The 19604-nt window shown below is 37.7% G+C and overlaps 2 protein-coding genes across 7 annotated transcripts in view; one reads left to right on the top strand and one right to left on the bottom strand.

Moving 5' to 3' along the window:
* TICRR (TOPBP1 interacting checkpoint and replication regulator) overlaps positions 1-19604 on the top strand; it is a 52189-nt gene that overhangs the window by 21087 nt on the left and 11498 nt on the right. For all 3 annotated transcript variants that reach the window (XM_055363072.2, XM_055363073.2, XM_063698824.1), the window contains exons 8-16: positions 2733-2884; positions 3996-4096; positions 4715-4808; positions 4906-4985; positions 5154-5393; positions 6213-6309; positions 10186-10243; positions 12215-12361; positions 19478-19568. In XM_055363072.2, the coding sequence (XP_055219047.2) occupies positions 2733-2884; positions 3996-4096; positions 4715-4808; positions 4906-4985; positions 5154-5393; positions 6213-6309; positions 10186-10243; positions 12215-12361; positions 19478-19568 (1060 nt within the window). The remainder of the gene's footprint in view (positions 1-2732; positions 2885-3995; positions 4097-4714; positions 4809-4905; positions 4986-5153; positions 5394-6212; positions 6310-10185; positions 10244-12214; positions 12362-19477; positions 19569-19604) is intronic.
* Positions 12003-19604, bottom strand: part of KIF7 (kinesin family member 7) — a 46843-nt gene continuing 39241 nt past the window's right edge. For all 4 annotated transcript variants that reach the window (XM_063698834.1, XM_063698833.1, XM_063698832.1 and 1 more), the window contains exon 20: positions 12003-12380. In XM_063698834.1, coding sequence (XP_063554904.1) covers positions 12325-12380 — 56 coding nt within the window. In that variant the 3' untranslated portion in view covers positions 12003-12324. The remainder of the gene's footprint in view (positions 12381-19604) is intronic.

The following is a 19604-nucleotide window of genomic DNA, read 5'->3' on the forward strand; positions in this document are numbered from 1 at the left end:
GGCCTCCTAAAGTGCTGGGATTACAAGTGTGAGCCACCGTGCCTGGCCTTATTTGGCTTTTCAAAGAACTGTCTTTTGTTTCTGTTGATTGTTGTTGTTGCTTTGTTTTCAATTCATTTCTGTTCTTTATGATTACCTTCCTACCTTTATTTTTGGGGTTTACTCTCTCATATTACTTCACGTGTTGGACCCTTAGATAGTTAATAGTTTTTAATTTGTCTGCTTTACAAAAATAATCACTTAAGTCTAAAGTCTGTACATTTTCTCTTTAAGTATAACTAACTGCATTATGTATTTACTGTTTTCTATTTTCATTGATACTTATTTATAAATATTTTCTGACATCCATAATATAAGGGAGTGTTTTATAATTAGCTTTTAATATTTTTGAACTGTGCTCAATGTGGTCTGTAAGATTGATTCTTTAATATTTGCTGAAACTGACCTAATATGCACTTGAAAATAATGGGTATTCTCTAATTGTTGAATATCTGGTTTTATACGTGTCTGTACATCAAGTTTATTAATGTTTGAATATTCAGCATTTTTAGTAATTTTTTTCTGCTGCTTTTATCTGTTGCTAAGATGATTGTATTAGTCTTCCATTATTGTATTGTCTTTGCTCCTTTGTCAAAGATCAGTGGAGGCCAGGTGCAGTGATTCATGCCTGTAATCCTAGCACTTTGGGAGGCTGAGGCGGGCAGATCACCTGAGGTCAGTAGTTCGAGATCAGCCTGGCCAGCATGGTGAAACCCTGTCTCTACTAAAAATACAAAAATTAGCCAGGCGTGGTGGCAGGCGCCTATAGTCCCAGCTACTTGGGGTTACTGAATCATGAGAATCGCTTGATCCTGGGAGACAGAGGTTGCAGTGAGCTGAGATTGCACCCCTGCACTCCAGCCTGGGTGACGGAGCAAGACTCTGTCTCAAAAAAAAAAAAAAAATCCGTTTACTATATTTATGTAGGTCTATTTCCAGGCTCTCCTGTTACATTGATCTCTCTATTCTTTTGCTAATATCACACAAACTGTCTTGATTACTGTAGCTTTATAGTAAGTCCTGACGTTTGGTACTATCAGTCCTCAAACTTTGTTTTTCTCCTTCAATATTGAGTTAGTTATTCTGGGTCTTTCGCCTCTTCATATAAACTTTAGAATCAGTTTGTCAATATGCAGAAAATAACTTATTTGATAGGGATCACATAGAATCTATAGATCAAATTGGGAATCTGAAATCTTGACAGTATCGAGTCTTTCTTGCTGTGAACATGGAATATCTCTCCACTTAATTAGTTCTTTGATTTTGTTCACAGAATTTTGTAGTTTTCCCCATATAGATCTTATACAAATTTTGTTAGATTTAATACCTGGGTATTTCATATTTAGGGGGGTGCTAATTTAAATGGTAATGTGTTTTTAATTTTAAATTTTGCTTGTACATTACTGGCATATGGGAAAGCAATGGACTTTTATGTATTAATCTTGTATCCTGCAAATTTGCTATAATCACTTGTTAGTTCCAGGAGTTTTTTGTTTGTTTGTTTGTTTGTTTGTTTTTTTAGTAGAGACGGGGTTTCACTGTGTTAGCCAGGATGGTCTCGATCTCCTGACCTCGTGATCCACCCGCCTCAGCCTCCCAAAGTGCTGGGATTACAGGTGTGAGCCACCACACCCGGCCCAGTTCCAGGAGTTTTGTTGTTTGTTCTTTCAGATTTTCTAATCATGTCATATCACCAAAGACAGTTTTATTTCTTCCTACCTTTAAATTGTTTGTTTGTTTGTTTGTTTTGAGACGGAGTTTCACTCTTATTGCCCAGACTGGAGTGCAATGGTGCGGTCTCGGCTCACTGCAACCTCTGCCTCCCGGGTTCAAGTGATTCTCCTGTCTCAGCCTCCTGAGTAGCTGGGATTAGAGGTGCCCGCCGCTACGCCCGGGTTAATTTTTGGTATTTTTAGTAGAGAAGGGGTTTCGCCATGTTGGCCAGGCTGGTCTTGAACTCCTGACCTCAGGTGATCCACCCACCTCGGCCTCCCAAACTGTTAGGATTACAGACATGAGCCACCGCGCCTGGCCTCCTACCTTTAAATTTTTAACACTTACACTTGGTATACAGAGCCTTAAAATTAATCACTTGGCTGGGCATGGTGGCTTATGCCAGTAATCCTAGCACTTTGGGAGGCCAGGGCGGATAGATGGCTTGAGTTCAGGAGTTCAAGACCAGGCTGGGCAACATGGTGAAACCTTGTCTCTACCAAAAATACAGAAAATTAGCTAGGTGTGGTGGCACATGCTTGTGGTCCCAGCTACTCCAGAGGCTTAGGTGGGAAGATCACTTGAGCCTGCCTGGGAGGTGGAGGTTGTGGTGAGCCGAGATTGTGCCACTGCACTCCAGCCTGATTGTCAGAGTAAGACCTTGTCTCAAATAAAATAAAATTAAATTAATCACTTATCTCTGTACTTTCTCAATCTCTGGACTATTGACATTTTAGACCAGATAATTCTTCATTGTAGGGCTGTCCTATGCATTGTAGGATGTTTAACAGCATCCCTGGCTCCTACATACTAGATGGCCAGCAGCCACCCCCGCCCCCACCACCATCAGTCATGACAATCCAGACAAGGCCAAATGTTCCCTGCAAGGAAATAATTTTCCCAGTGGACAACAACTGGCCTAAGTAATACAAGGACTTGAGCAAGATATGATTAATCCATTTTATTTTATTTTTTCTCAGATTTTAAAACTGAGGAAGAGCTGCTATCATATATACGTGAAAATTACCAAAAGACTGTGGCCACAGGAGAAATCATGTTGTATGCATGTGCTCGAAACATGATCTCAACCGTTAAAATGTTCCTAAAATCAAAAGGCACCAAGGAATTAGAAGTAAGAGGGTCCAGATATTGTTGTTTGTCATGGATGTAGTGGTTGGTTGGTTGGTTGGTGGTGGATTTGGTTAGTGTCTTGGAAAATGTCTGTTATGTCATATGTGATTCAAAAATGGTAAGATAAGTAAGGGAGTAAGTACAGTTCCAGATCTCAGAAGGTGGTTATGGTGAACTGGTAAGGCAGAAATCAAAGAGATGGGGTGAGCGGGGATAATTACATATAATTCTCTCCTAATGAAAAGCCTTTCCTCATGTGAGCTATATGTTAGCTGCATGATTAAGCCAGTGGTTTTTAACCCTGGCTATACTTTAGAATCACCTACAACATTTAAAAAATATATATATGCCAACTGACCGTGGTGGCTCACGCCTGTAATCCCAGCACTTTGGGAGGCCAGGGTGGGTGGATCACGAGGTCAGGAGTTTGAGACCAGCCTGGCCAACATGGTGAAACCCCGTCTCTACTAAAAATACAAAAATTAGCTGGATGTGGTGGTAGGCGCCTGTAATCCCAGCTACTCGGGAGGCTGAGGCAGGAGAATCGTTTTAACCTGGGAGGTGGAGGTTGCAGTGAGGCAAGATCGTGCCATTGCACTCCAGCCTGGGCAACGGGGCGAGACTCCATCTCAAAAGAATATATATATATATGCCTTGCTCTCTCCAGATGAACTGAAACAGATCTCTGGGGTTGGCGCTTTTAAAAAGCCCCCTGGATAATTCTTATGCACTGGGAGTGTTGCAAACCACTGTTTTAGACCGTGTTGTTGTTTTATTCATGTTCAGTGGCCATCACGGAGCTCCTTCTCTAAAGCAAACAGGAGGATTTGTTTATGATACTTAGGTTTCTTAATCACTGCTTTGTGGAACATTTCTTTTAAGACACTTTATTTAGGGCAGGCTTGTTTTATCCATGCCCACCAGCTCTCAAAATAACTTTTACCATGTTCTTTTTAAAGATATAAAAGAAGAATATTCACGTCACTTTTTCATTCAAATGAAAGAATAGAGAAGTTTATAAGGGAATGTATTTCTCTTTAGTCAACTGTGAAAGAAATTAGAAATAATGACAAGTAACACTATTCTCCTATGTAATAATTTTGTATTTTTAGGTGAACTGCCTGAATCAAGTAAAAAGTAGTCTCTTAAAAACTAGTAAAAGTCTTCGACAGAATCTAGGAAAAAAACTGGATAAGGAAGACAAAGTTAGAGAGTAAGTAACTACCATTTTTTAAAAAATCATCACTCTAAAACAAAGCTGTGAGATTAGCTCGTATCAGTTTAAAATAGATTGTTTGTGACATGGTGGCTCATGCCTGTAATCCTAGTACCTTGGGAAGCCAAAGCAGGAGGATTGCTTGCAGCCAGGAATTTGAGGCCATCCTGGGCAATATAGTGAGACCGTGTCTACCAAAAAATTTTCTTTAATTAGGTGAGCATGGTGGTGTACACCTGTAGCCCTAGCTACTTGGGATGCTGAAGCTGGAGGATTGTTTGAGCCCAGGAGCTCAAGACTACCGTGAGCTATGATCCCAGTACTGCACTCTAGCCTGGGCAACAGAGCAAGACCCTGTCTCAGGAAAAAAAAAAAAAAAAAAAAAAAAAGATTACCAACTGCATGAAGATGCTTTTGTAGCCAATTCTTTTTGATGTTATAATATGCAGCTTGAATCACCTATTTATCTAATAACTACATCAGTTTTTAGAAAAGGCACTGGCTCTCCTCCTTTTTGGTTGTTGTGTCTTTTATTAATAGATCTATGCTTACGGAAGGAGCTTTTTGTTTAGTGACATCCAAAGTAGATATGACCAAGTATTTTTTTCTCTCAAGGTGCCAGCTTCAGGTATTTCTTCGTTTGGAGATGTGTCTGCAATGCCCTTCAATAAATGAAAGTACAGATGATATGGAACAAGTAGTGGAGGAGGCAAGTATATAGTTTCGTGCCATTGAAATAAGCCCTAGATGCTTTCAGCTTCCCTGCAGAGGGCATCTATATAGTAACGTTCTAAAATCTCCTTCAGGTGACAGATTTACTGCGCATGGTGTGTTTAACTGAGGATTCAGCGTACCTAGCAGAGTTTCTGGAGGAAATTTTGAGATTGTAAGTTTGATGGTTACTAACTTAACTTTAAAATTGTTTTGTCAAAACCTACGTATGGTGTTGTCTCTGAATTTTGGAGTTGTAAGGACTACTTCTTAGGCTGGGTGAGGGAGGGAATAGAGAGGGTAAGATGGTAACTGTTCCATATTCGATCAATCTATTCCACAGGTATATTGACTCTATCCCAAAGACACTTGGAAATCTTTACAACAGCCTAGGGTTTGTGATTCCTCAGAAGCTGGCTGGTGTCCTTCCTACAGATTTTTTCAGTGATGACTCCATGACACAAGAGAACAAATCACCACTTCTTTCTGTGCCTTTTTTGTCAAGTGCTCGTAGATCAGTGTCAGGCAGCCCTGAATCTGATGAACTGCAGGAACTTCGTACCAGATCAGCCAAGAAGAGAAGGTAAGAGCTCAAAGAATCAAAGGAATTATTTGCACTGTTATAGTTCTGATAAAAGATGTGTTTAAACCACAGTCCAGTCATCTTTGTCCATATAATTTGTTGAACTAATAGCTGCCCTTATGTCTGAATCAGAGAAGCCAACTATTAGAGCTCCTAATAGGAGCATCTGACAATCTTTATATTATCTAGGAAATATATAGTCATGTTTTGCTTAACAACAGGGATACATCCTGAGAAATGCATTGTTAGGCAATTTTTGTTGTACTAACATCAGAGTGTGCCTACCAAAACCTAGATAGTATATATTTTTTCATTTATATATATTTTTTCATATGGAAAAGCTAATGTTCCAGCATTGTTACTGAATAGCAGTCATTTCCCCTACTTGATCTGTAATGCCAATATCAAGTGTCATTTATTAGGTTTCTATATAGGCTCCATTATAACCTATGGGACCATTGTCATATATGCAGCTCGTCATTGAAGGAAACATTGCATGACTGTATAGTGTTTATTTCTTATTTCACAAAGCCTTCTTTACTGTCCACATGAGGTCTCCAAAAACTAGGCCTTCTATGAAATAAGCTTAGAGTTTCAGCTTTTTAAATTTCCCTTGATGCTTTTCATTGTTCCTAACTGGTTGAATTTGTTACTTTTGAAAATTCTGGGGTGACTTGTTTTATTATAAACCCAGAACAACCTTAAGATAACTGGCTTTTATTTAAATCATATTTTATTTCACTTAGACTCCAGTTCCATTTGAATTTAACTATATATAACCTCTATCTAGTATGTATTAACTATTTCTATTTTTAAAAGGAAAAATGCATTAATAAGACATAAAAGCATTGCTGAGGTTTCACAGAATCTTCGACAAATTGAAATTCCTAAAGTGTCAAAGAGAGCTACGAAAAAAGTAAGTAAACCTTCCAGCTTGAGATGACACAGTAAATAAGAACAAAAAGGCAGTGTCCCTACTTTTAGGAAAATGGACTTTGGAGGATACAGAAATAATATTAAATATTTTTATGAATGTGTATAAAACTATAATCCAAGGAATAAAGAAATATAAACTTGTTAAGAGATTAACAGTTCTACTCAAGAGTGTGATAGTTAGAGGTAATGTGAAGAAAAATGGCAAGTAAAAGTTAGGAATGAATTAATTCAAAATCTTTAATGTAGATAAGAAAACTCATAAAACAATAACTAAAATAAGCAAAGCGGTCACTGGAAGAGAATATACAATTGTAATTGGACTTTGGTTGCATACCAGAAGGTGCTTTTCAATATGTTATATTTTACTTTAATAACAAATTTAGGCCAGGCACAGCGGCTCACACCTATAATCCCAGCACTTTGGGAGTCAGAGGAGGGAGGATAGTTTGACACCAACAGTTTGAGACCAGCCTGGACAACATAGCGAGACCCTGTCTCTACAAAAAATAAAATTAAGACAAAATTAGCCAGGCATGGTGGCACATGCCTGTAGGCCCAGCTATTCAGGAGTCTAAGGCAGGGAGATTGCTTGAGCCCAGTAGGTCAAAGCTACAATGAGCTATGATCGTGCCACTGCACTCCAGCCTGGGTGACAAAGCAAGACTTCATCTCTTAAGTGAATTAATGAATGAATAACAAGTTTTTTGAAAAAGAAGATGATGACCATCATGGAGCCAGGAGGTGGAGTAGTCCCCCCTTATCTGCAGAAGATATGTTCCAAGACCCCCAGTGGATGCCTGAAACCACAGATAGTACTGAACCCTATATATAGTACTGTTTTTTCCTATGCATGCATAAGTTCAATTTGTAAATTAGGCACAGTAAGAGATTAACAACAATATAAAATAGAACAATTATAGCAATATAATATAATAAAGTTATGTGAATGTGGTCTCCCTCTCAAAATATCTTATTGTACTGTATTCACCCATTTTGGGGCCATGGTTGACTATGGGAAACTGAAACCGTGGAAAGTGAAATCACAGATAATGGGGTACTATTGTTGTTTTTTTCATGGCAGTTGATATAAGGACTTGAGGTTTTTATTGGTTGAAAAAAAAATAAACCTAGCTGGAATCTGTTTACTAAGTAGAATTAATGTCTCACTAAGGAAAAAAGGGAGACTAAAAACACAATGAAACTTTTCAACTGCATGAACTATCTGAGAAGAGTTAAAATTCAATAAGAACTATCTTTAGAAGCATTAATTATTATAATAGTGGTTTGTTCTGTTTCTAGATATTTGTAGCAATCCTTTGGAATTGGAGGTGGGATTTCTTTCAAATGGTTAATGGTGTTCACTTTCTTATACTTTGTGAATAAAATGCAAATCTTATATATCTCACAATCCTGATTGAAGATTGGAAAATCCGAAAGTGAATGGCCTAAAGTTGCCAGGCCTTTATTCTCACTAGATTTTACAATGATTTGCAGATCTTTCTAGCACACTTTGAAACTTTTGTTTTAGATTGGACAAGACAGTTTTCTTCTCTAAGATCAGAATTAACAACTGGGCGCAGTTGTTCATGCCAATAATGCCAGAACTTTGGGAGGCCAAGGCAGGAGGAATCACTTGAGCCCAGGAGTTGGAGACCAGCCTAAGCAACATAGTGAGACCTTGGCTCTACAAAAAATTTAAAAATTAGGTATGGTGGTGCACTCCTGTAGTCCCAGCTACTCGGGAGGCTGAGGTAGGAGGATCGCTTGAGCCTGGGAGTTTGAGGCTGCAATGAACTATGATGAAGCCACTGCACTCCAGCCTGGGTTACAGAGAGAGACTCTGTCAAAGAAAAAAAAAAAAAAAAATTTGAGGTCAGGATTTGATTGTGGTTAGTAATGTTTTTTCATGTCAAAGTTGGTACCATAGATAAGTGACAGTTGTTTAACTGAAAGGACCAGATGTTACATTTTTAAAAGAATAAATCTCAGTTCTCTGAAGGACCCATATAGTCAACTCGGGAAGCAGTGAACTTACAACTTAAGCGTAGACATATAGTATTAATTACATTAATGTATATTAATTTCTTTTACGTATCTTAACTCCAGAAGATCACAATGATTAAAAAAAAAAAAAAAAGGTTTGATCCTGCCTTAATACCTTCAGGACATACTCTCCTAGTTTTTCATTCAATTACATGGATTAACAAGGGTTGACAAACTTTTTCTGTAAAGGGCCAGATAGTAGATGTTTTAGCCTTTGCAGGCCATACGTCTCTGCAACATCTATTCAGTTCTGCTGTAGTGGAAAAGCAGCTACAGGCATTATGGAAAGAAACGAGCATGACTATGTTTCAGTAAAAACTTTATTTTCAAAAACAAGAGGTGGCCCAGATTTGGTCTGTACACTGTAGTTTACTGACCCCTGGATAGGAAATTGGATGTATAACTTTTATTTTTATTTTTATTTTTATTTTTTGAGATGGAGTCTCCCTCTGTCGCCCAGGCTGGAGTGCAGTGGCACGATCTTGACTCACTGCAAGCTCCACCTCCCGGGTTCATGCCATTCTCCTGCCTCAGCCTCCCGAGTAGCTAGCGTGCGCCACCACGCCTGGCTACTTTTTGTATTTTTTAGTAAAGATGGAGTTTCACCATGTTAGCCAGGATGGTCTCAATCTCCTGACCTTGTGATCCGCCCACTCGACCTCCCAAAGTGCTAGGATTACAGGCGTGAGCCTCTGCGCCCAGCCGGATGTGTGACATATTTTTACAATTATAGTTTATCTCTTTATAAGAGTTATTAATCAATATAAGTAAGAATGATCACATCTCATGTCTTATCAGCAAGACCTTGGTTATATCACTGAGACCATTTGTTAAGTTTCTGCCCATATGTGGTGGCTTCTTCAATTATTATGATGAACTGAAAAAACAAAAAATCTTTAAAAAACAATTTCCTTGTTTTGATGCATCTGGGGTTTAGACTCTTGAATCTTCTATTGTAATAGCATGTACATAGCAGTCTGATAAAGAAATGTTTCTGAGAGTATAGCCTCCCTCTAATTAATGTATATGGCTTTTCCCTTATTAGGTATAAAAGGTATGCATGATTATCGTTAAAAAGTTAAAACATATAAAGTTAAAAGTTAGGGTGTTCCTTCTTCATCCATTCATCAGAAGTAATCACTGATGATAGTTTGTTGTGTATATTTCCAGGCCCTTTTCTATATGCACCAATAACACCAAAGATTTATGCAGATCCATTATATACATATATATAAATGATATAACTTAGAATACTTAATATTTTCCTTTTTCCTCCCTATCACAGATCTCTATGTTAGTACAGGCTGAGTATCTCTTACCCAAAATGCTTAGGAGCAGAAGTGTTTCCATTCTCAGATGTTTTTGGATTTTGGAACATTTGCATTACATGTACTTACTGGTTAGCACCCCACATCCAGAAGTCCAAAATGCTTCATTGAGTGTTTCCTTTGAGTGTTGTGTTGGCACTCATGAAGTTTTGGATTTTGGAGCATATTGGATTTTCAGATTAGGGATGCTCAACCATATATAGAGAGGTCTTCCTTCCTTATTCTTGTAATGTCTGCATTGGATGGGTATGTAATTTATTTAACTGTTTCACTCTTTATGGGCATTTATAGTGTTTTTTATTTTGTGTTATTACTACAGTGCAGCATTGAGTGTTTTTGGAACATTTCTGTTGTACATTTTATTATTTCTATTATGGATCCCTATAAATGAATTACAAGAGTCAAAGAGTTCATGTGAAATCTTTATTCTTTTATTTCAGTGAATACCTATTTAAATTTTCTTTCTGGATTTTCTCATGTTTCAGGAGAACTCTCACCCTGCTCCTCAGCAGCCTTCCCAGCCAGTGAAAGATACAGTGCAAGGTATACTGTTTTCTCAGTGTATGTATTTATTCACTAGAATGACAACTTTATTTTTATTGTATGTATTTAAGCAGCTGCTTACAGGTGTAAATTAAGGCTTTGTATGATTGTTGGCTAATAAAATATGTCCAAATACCATGGACATAGTCCCCTAGGAATAGTCTCAAAATATTGTATTTTACAAAATAACTGGTCTGAAATCTTTAAAAACAAAAACAAAATAAAAAAAAATCATGAAAGCTGGAAGAAAGGAAAAAGAAAAGAGGCAGTGGGACTGTTTCAGATGAATGGAGTTTAAGCATGATAGCTAAATGCATTCCATGATCCCTGCTTGGATCTTAAATTTAGGGAAAAAAATACTAGAAAGGATATTACTGAGACAACTAGAGAAATTTGAAGAAGCGGTGTATGCTAGATAATATTGTATCAGTGCTAAAGATATTTTGAGTGTAATAATGGCGTTGGGGTTATGGAGGAGAATGTCCTTGTTTTTAGGAGATACATGCTGACCTTTAGGAAGTGAACAGTTGTTTGCAATTTACTCTCCAGTGTTTAGGGGAATAATGTACATACAGAGAGAAGGAAGGAGAAAACAAATATGGTCAGTTGGTGAACTTTAGTGATGGGCTTATGTTTAATTTTATTATTATTTGAAACTTTCTATAGAAATTAAACTTTTCAAAACATTGGGAAAATAGAGAATAACAAACCAAATTTGGCTTTCAGGTCATAAATCAATTTCACCAACAGCCTAAGTTAGGTAACAGGAACTCTTATAATGGAGATAAGGAAACAATTTTTAAAACTTTGGTGTGTGTTATTGAGGTCCTTAATAACCTTAATGTGAACCTTTATGTCATTGATGGGTAAACACAAGGGTTGCTCCCAGTTTGTGGATCCTAGATTATTTGGTTAGGGTTTAAATGATTAATCTTTGAAGAATTCACCCTTGGTGAATTTTTGAATCACTTCCACCAGACTATCTTAAGATTAAGGTATTGTCTTGCTGGCTTTGCCACGTACTTCTTGACTTTTCAGCTATTTTTTCTAACTTTGAGTCTAGATGATGAGAACTTTCATGCTTTGGAGTCAAGAGTAAAATTTAAAATGTCCCAGCAGCTTAGTAAAGTAGTCAGAAGAAGAAAGAAATTGTAGAATTGAACAATTCTTTGCTCAATGCTGAGCTGAATACACAGCAGCAAAAATGTCCAAAGTGAGAAAAATAATCATAACATGGGATATATTAAAAGGACCATGACCTATGTTAGCCATCCTCTTACTTAAGAATTATGTCCATCTTACAGTGAGTAGCTTCTAACTCAGTAAGTGGTGGGGGCCTTCCTTGTGTTCCTGAAAAGTTAGATTTAAATTGAATTCGTAATGGAATACTACAAATCACTGTATACCAACAAATTGGATAACCTAGATGAAATGGACAGACTCCTAGAAAGATACAAACTACTAAAAACAGACTCAAGAAGAAATAGAAAATCAGAATAGATCTATAACAAGTAAAAAGTTTGAATTAGTTATCAAAAAACTACTCACAAGGAAATGCCCAGGACTAAAAGTTTTCACTGCTGAATTCTATCTAGCCTTTAAAAAAGAAATTAGCACTAGCATTTATTATGGTCAACTGATATTCAGGGTACCAAGACAATTTGATGGAGAATGAATAGTCTTTTGCACAAATGATGCTGAGACAACTGGATATCCACATGCAAAAGAATGACATTGGACCCCTACCTCATGCAAAATAACATATAAAATTTTTTTTAATTTGCAAAAGTAAATATTTTTAATGCATTATGGGAATATACTATTTAAGGAAACCTTATTAGCATATGTGACAATAGCAATCTGTAGTTTCCTCAAGGAGCTTCTCTGTTTTGGTTATCTTTTCTCAGATACGGCATTTATTGATGATAATCTTTGGCTTTTTCTTTTTCTTTTATTTTTTGATGCTTTCAGAAGTGACCAAAGTTCGAAGAAATCTTTTCAACCAGGAATTGCTTTCCCCTTCAAAGAGATCACTAAAGCGGGGGTTGCCTAGAAGCCATTCTGTGTCAGCTGTGGATGGTCTAGAGGATAAACTTGACAACTTCAAGAAGAACAAAGGTACCACATTTCAGAATAGCTAGGAGAAAGGAAAGGGAGATTCTGTCAGATTAGTAGTAATGTACCGTCTTTCTTTCCTGATTTAGTAATTTGAGTCTTCTTCCCTCTTTTTTCCTTCAGTCTAGCTAAAGGTTTGTCAATTTTGTTAATCTTTTTTTTTTTTTTTTTTGAGACAGGTTCTTGCTCTATCACCCAGCTTGGAGTGCAGTGGCGCAATCTCAGCTCACTGCAGCCTCCACCTCCCAGGCTCAAGTGATTCTCCCACCTCAGCCTCCTGAGTAGCTGGGACTACAGATGTACACCACCACACCCAGCTAATTTTTTTTATTTTTTTGTAGAGACAGGGTCTTATCATGCTGCCCAGGCTAGTCTCAAACTCCTGAGCTCAAGCGATCTGCCCTCCTCGGCCTCCCACAGTTGCTGGGATTATAGGCATGAGCCACCACACCCAGTCAATTTTGTTAATCTTTTCAAAGAATTTACTTTGGTTTATTGATTTTTTTCTATTGGTTTTCTTTGTCTTTTTTTTGAGACAGAGTCTCACTCACTCTGTCTCCTGGGCTGGAGTGCGGTGCTGTGATTTTGGCTCACTGCAACCTCTGCCTCCCAGGTTCAAGCGTTTCTCCTACCTCAGCCTCCCCAGTAGCTGGGATTATAGGTGTGCACCACCACACCTGGCTAATTTTTGTATTTTTATTAGAGACGGGGTTTCACCATGTTGGCCAGGCTGGTCTCCAACTCCTGACCTCAAGAGATCTGCCCGCCTCAGCCTCCCAAAGTGCTGAGATTGGTGTGAGCTACCGCGTCTGGCCTCTATTGGTTTTCTAATCTCAGTTTCATTTTTTTTTTCCGTCTATTGGCTTTGGTTTTTGTTTGCTCTTTTTCTACTTTTTTAAGGTGAAGTTTAAGCTATTGATTTGAGATCTTTTTTAATAAAGCACTGCTTTAGGCATATCCTATAAATTTTGATATGATTTGTTTTTGTTTTCATCATCTCAAAATATTTTCTAATTTCCCTTGTGATTTCTTCTTTGATCCATTGGTTATTTCGGAGCGCATTAATTTCCACATATGTGTATTTCCTAAATTCTCTTCTCTATTTATTCTAGTTTCATTCTATTGTTGTAAAACATACATTGTATGATTTCAGTCTTTCGAAACTTGAGACTTATTTTATGGCTTAACATTTGGTCTATCCTGGAGAATGTTTAATGTGTGCTTGAGAAGAATGTGAAGGATTCTATAGATGTGTGTTGGGTCTAGTGGATTTATGGTATTATTCAAGTCTTCTGTTTCCTTGTCGAGCTTCTGTTTTATTGTTTATTTATTATTCAAAGTGGCATATTAAAGTCTCCAGCTATTATTGTTGAATTATTTATTTCTCCCTTCAGTTCTGTCAATTTCTGCTTCATGTATTTTGAGACTCTGTACTTAAGTATATATGTCAATAATTATTATGTCTTCTTGATCAATTAAACTTCTTACCAATAGGTAATGTACTTTGTCTTTTGTAACCTTTCTTGGCTTATAGTCTGTTTTGTCTGACAATAATACAGCTCCCCATCTACCAGCTCTTTTGCATAGGATATCTTTCATTGTCCTTTTACTTTCAACCTTAGTGTCTTTGTATCTAAATTAAATATCTTATAGACCTCATAGAGTTGGATCATGTTTTTTTAATCCATTCTGCTTATCTCTGCTTTTCAATTGCACTGCTTAATCCACTTCTATGAATGTAATTACTAATAAGGAACAACTGTCATTTTCTATGTTTTATGCTTTTTTGTTTCTCAATTCCTGTTTTTTTGTATTTAGCTGATTTTTTGTGGTATACTAGCTTAATTCCATTCTTTCTTTTTCTGTGTATTTTTAAGTTGTTTTCTCAGTGGTTACCTTGGTTAACCCAGCTACTGGTTACCTCAGTTAGCATCTTAAGCTTAAAAGAACCTGGCTTTATGAATAAAGCCAACCTCTTTTCAATAATATACACTCTGCTACTATGTATTTCTGTCTCTTCTTCTTTATATTGTTGTAGACTGCATCTTTATACATTGTGTACCTGTTAATACAGACTTAAATTATATAGGATTTAAAAAAAAAACAAAATTACCATAATGCTGGCTTTTATATTTATCTATATAGTTACCTTTACCATTGTTTTTTATTTCTTTTCATGGCTTTGAGTTATTGTCTAGTACCTTTCATTTTAGCTTTTCTTACAGGGTAAGTCTACTGATTATGAACTCCCTCAGCTTTTATCTACTTGGAAATGTCTTACTTTCTACTTTATTTGTGAAGGACATAGAATTTTTGGTTGACAATTTTTTTTTTTCCCTCTTCAGGACTTCAAATGTGACATCCACTGCCTTCTGGTCTCCCAAATTTCTGATGAGAAATCAACTATTAATCTTATTAAGCTGCTTCTCTATTGCTGCTTTCCAGATTCTCTCTTTGTCCTTGGGTTTCAACACTTTGACTACAACGTGTCTCAGTGTGAATCTCTTTGAGTTTATTCAGCTTGGAGTTCGTGGAACTTCTTGGATATATATGTTCATGTCTTTCATCAGATTTTTGGAAGGTTTTAACCATTATTTCTTCAAAAAATTTTCTGCCGCTTTTGGTCTCATTTCCTCTTTAGACTCCCATGATATATGTGTTGGTACACTTGATGGTGTCCTACAGGTCCCTCAGACTTTGTTCATTTTTTTTTTTAAATTATTTTTTCTTTCTGCTCAGGCTGGATAATTTCAATTACCTTATCTTCAAGTTCACTGATTCTTCTACCAGCTCAAATCTGTGGTTGACCCTTCTAGTTAATTTTTTCATTTCAGCTCCAGAATTTCTACTGGATTCTTTTTTATCATTTCTATTGTTTTATTGATATTCTCATTTTGTTCATATATTATTTTCCTGATTTCCATTAGTTTCTTATATATAGTTTAAGTGAGCTCATTGTGCATATTTAGAGAAGTTGATTTAACATCTTTGACTAGTAATTCCAATGTCTTGGCTTCCTTAGTGACGGTTTTTGCCAAATTTCTCTTTTCTGGTTAATAGGCCATACTTTCTTGTTTCTTTGTATACTTCGTAATTTTTTGTTGAGGACTAGTTATTAGGGATATTATAATGTGGTAACTGCGTGGAGGTCAGATTCTGTCACCCCTCAGGGATTCCTGTTCTTTGCTTATTAAGGACTTCAGCTATTCATTTGTGCCTTTTCTGAACTATTTGTCTAACGTATGTATACCTTGTTGTGTGTGGTCACTGAAGTTTCTGTCTATTATCTCTGTGGTCAGCCAATGACCTAAGAAGGATTTCCTTAAATGTCTGATTCAAGAAACGAGGAGGGGGAAGGTGTATCTGTCCCTTAATCTTCTGATAATTGGGAGAAACCCACTGTAGCCTAAGAGAGCTGAAACCAAGGCAGTGTCTGCACTGCTCCTACAGGAATCTGCCTGGTTGACCAAAGCATGCAACCCCCAATTTTTGGAGGACAAGGTCTTCACTGTCTGCCCTAGCACCAGCCAGCTGCTCCTGGAATGTGTGTTGCTATCCCAATAGCTACAGCAGGGATGAGAAAAGGGAAATGGTAGCCAGTTCATGCACATCATTCCCTTCCTAAAGATCATCAGTCTCTCCCATCATCAAGCACTTCCTAGGTTATTACAGGTGTTCAATCAAGTTCCCAGGTTCCAAAATAGTGAATTCTAATCTTTTTTTCTAGTTTACTAGTTATTTGGGTTGAGGGACTGACCCCTAGAGCTTTCTTCTCCATCATGTTGCATAACCTCACTCCCCCTGGAGATTACAATTAAGATATTAACTTATAACAGCCTAGTTCTCATTGATACCAATTTAACTTTGATAGTTTATAAAAACTTTGCTATTGTATAGTTCTACTGACTATCCCTTCTTAGTTCTATATTGTCATGCAAATTACATCTATACATTGTATGCCCATCAACACTGATTTATAATCATTACTTTGTACTTTAAATAACGGGGGGAACAGTTACAAATAAAAAACACTTTTATAATGTTTTTCTTATATAGTTACCTTTACCAATGCTGTTTAACTCTTTATGTGGACTTGAGTTACCCTAGTGCCCTTTCCTTTCAGCCCACAGGACTCCTTTTAGTATTATTTATAGTGTAGGTCTGCTGATGACAAATTCTGTTTTATTTTGTTTCATTCTGAGAATGTGATGATTTCTCCTCATTTTTGAAGAATACTTTTATTGGGTATAGAATTCCTGGTTGGCAGTCTTTTTTCTCTCAGCACTTTGAATATGTCATCACACTGCCTTTTGTCTTTTGTTTCTGACGAGAAAGCAGCTGCTAATCTCATCAAGGATCTATACACGATGAATAGCTCTCTGGCTTCTTTCAAGATCTTCTTTTTTTCACTTTTGATAGTTTGATTATGATTTGTCTGGGTTTGGATCTCTTTCACTTTATTCTACTTGTATTGAGTTTCTTAGATGTGTAGTGTCTTTCATCAAATATGGGTCATTTTTAGCCAATATTTATTCAAATGTTCTTTCTGCCTCTTCCTTTCTGTCCTTTCCTTCTGGACTTCCGGTATGTGTGTGTTGTTGTGCTTGATGGTGTCACAAGTATCTGAAGCTCTGTTCATTTTTCTTCATTCTTTTGTCTTTATCTTCCTTAGACTGGATCATCTCAATTAACCTGTCTTCAAATTTGTTGACTCTTTCTTCTGCCACCTCAAATTTACTTTTCATTTTTGTTATACTTTTTAACTCTAGAATTTCTATTCGCTTTTTTTTTTTCCGTTTGTTGATATTCTCTGGCAAGTCATTGGACTCATATTTTAGATCTTTAGGTATGATTTTCTTTAGTTCTTTGAACACATTTAAAACAGCTGATTTAAAGTCTTGTTCTAGTAAGTCCAATGTCTGGACTTTCTCAGGGACAGATTCTGTTGGCTGATTTTTTTTCCCCTGTGTATGGGCCATACTTTTTTGTTTTGTTTCTTTGCATGACTCATAATTTTGTTGACAACTGGATTTTTTTTTTTTTGAGATGGAGTCTTGCTCTGTCACTCAGGCTGGAGTGCAGTGGTATGATCTTGGCTCACTGTAGCCTCAAACTCCCTGACTTCCTGGCTTAAGCAATCCTCCCACCCACCTCGGCCTCCCAAGTAGCTAGCTGGACTAAAGGCATGCACCACCACTCCTGGCTAATTTTTGTATTTTTTTGTAAAGATGTGGTTTCACCACGTTGGCCAGGCTTGTCTTGAACTTCTGGACTCAAGCAATCCGCCTGCCTCAGCCTCCCAAAGTGCTAGGATTACAGGCATGAGCCACTGCACCCAGCATGGATATTTTAAACAATATAATGAGGCAGCTGTAACAATCAGATCCACCCCAACCCTGCCAGGATTTGTTATTGTTTTTGTTTAGTGACTTTTCTGAACTATTTGTTTAAATTTTGTATTCTTTGTCATGTGTGGCCAACTAAAGCCTCTGCTCAGTGGTCTTAGTGGTCAACTAATGATTGGACAGAGATTTCCTTAAATGCCTGGAACCCATAAGTTTCACAGCCCCTACTGAGGGGCTCTGTGTGTTGGGTCATGCCTTCAACACTCAGCCAGGCAGTTTAGAATTCCACTTCACTTTGTGTTTTGCCAGAGCCTCAAGGTTAGCCATAGGTGGCAGCTTACAGGCTTCTCAAGTCTATCCTCGGCACATGCACAGTGCTACACATGTGTGTGGACTTTTGGATGCCTAAGAATGTCATCAGAGATTTGCAAAGTCCCCTGTGATGTCTCATTCCCCAATTTTCCCAGTTAAACTTTTGGCCAGCTTGTTATTGCACCAAATGTTACCCCCACCTCAGGCAGCTGTAACATTTAACAATTGCTGCTGATTGTTTTCAGTAAATGCTGTCAGGGAAAAAGGTGGTTTACACTGTATGAGTTCTGAGTCAGGTCAAATCAAGACAAGCCTTGATTTGAGTAGGATTCTCCAGGGAACTGCCAGACAGGTTAATGGATGACAGTTATCTGAGAATGGAGTTTTGGAGGAGCTCCAACCCCATTCTGCCCTGTCCAGAGGCTGCTGGGCTGTTGGTTTTCACTGTGATTGTGGGAAATTGATTTTTAAAGCTACCGTAGGGCTAGGGGGAAGGGGCGGGGACTAAGGCAAGTTAAAGCTTCCTGAGATTCAACCATTTTTCTTGAACAAATACTCCCTAGATTGTTGCAAACCTTTAATTAATGTTCAGAGTTCTGGAAAAGATTTTTGACCATTTTTCCCAGTGATCTCTGTTCCTTTATGGAGGAGAGTGTTCAGAGGTCCTTACCTCACCATTCTTACTGGCATCACTCCTCTTTACTAATCATTTTAAGCTCACTTTAAATCAGTCCTCTCATAAGTAGCTTGGCTGCCTACTCTACTGAGAAATTTTATGCCACCTACGTTTATCTTAATAATTAACATTTATGTGGCATATCGGCATTTTCACATATTTCATTTAATCATAAATACTAGAACCACCAACTAGGTGTTAGTCTTAACAAGTGAGCAATTTTCATTTTTTCAGGATTGCTTATTAGATAAAATTTTATATTTATATTGTCTTTTTTTTTTTTTGAGATGGAGTCTCCCTCTGTTGCCCAGGCTGGAGTGCAGCGGCATGATCTTGGCACACTGCAACCTCTGCCTCCTGGGTTCAAGTGATTCTCCTGCCTCTGCCTCCCAAGTAGCTGGGCTTACAGGCACGCACCACCTCGCCCAGTTAATTTTTGTATGTTTACTAGAGATAGGCTTTCACCGTGTTGGCCAGGCTGGTCTTGAACTCCTGACCTCAAGTGATCCGCCCTCATTAGCCTCCCAAAGTTCTGGGATTACAGGCATGAGCCATTGTGCCCAGCCTATATTTACATTGTCTTATGTCATTTTTTAATCTCTAGTAGTGCTGACAAACTTCTATCATGTTGAGTCCTGTAACCACAGAACTTAGCCCAAAGACCATTAAGATCCTCTCCAGCTAGGTAATAAGCCATACAGAAGTTCAAACTGCTCCCTTGGCCTTACTGCTGCTTCTTGATGAGGTTAAATGAAATTTATGATTTAAGCTGTGTTTACATTTTAGGTTATCACAAACTGCTGACTAAGAGTGTGGCCGAGACTCCAGTGCATAAGCAGATCTCCAAAAGGCTGCTGCACAGACAAATCAAGGGCAGGTGAGTGACATCCCCATCTGGGCTTCTTCATACACC

This window comes from Gorilla gorilla, chromosome 16, assembly GCF_029281585.2.
Source record: "Gorilla gorilla gorilla isolate KB3781 chromosome 16, NHGRI_mGorGor1-v2.1_pri, whole genome shotgun sequence".
Taxonomy (NCBI): Eukaryota; Metazoa; Chordata; class Mammalia; order Primates; family Hominidae; genus Gorilla; species Gorilla gorilla.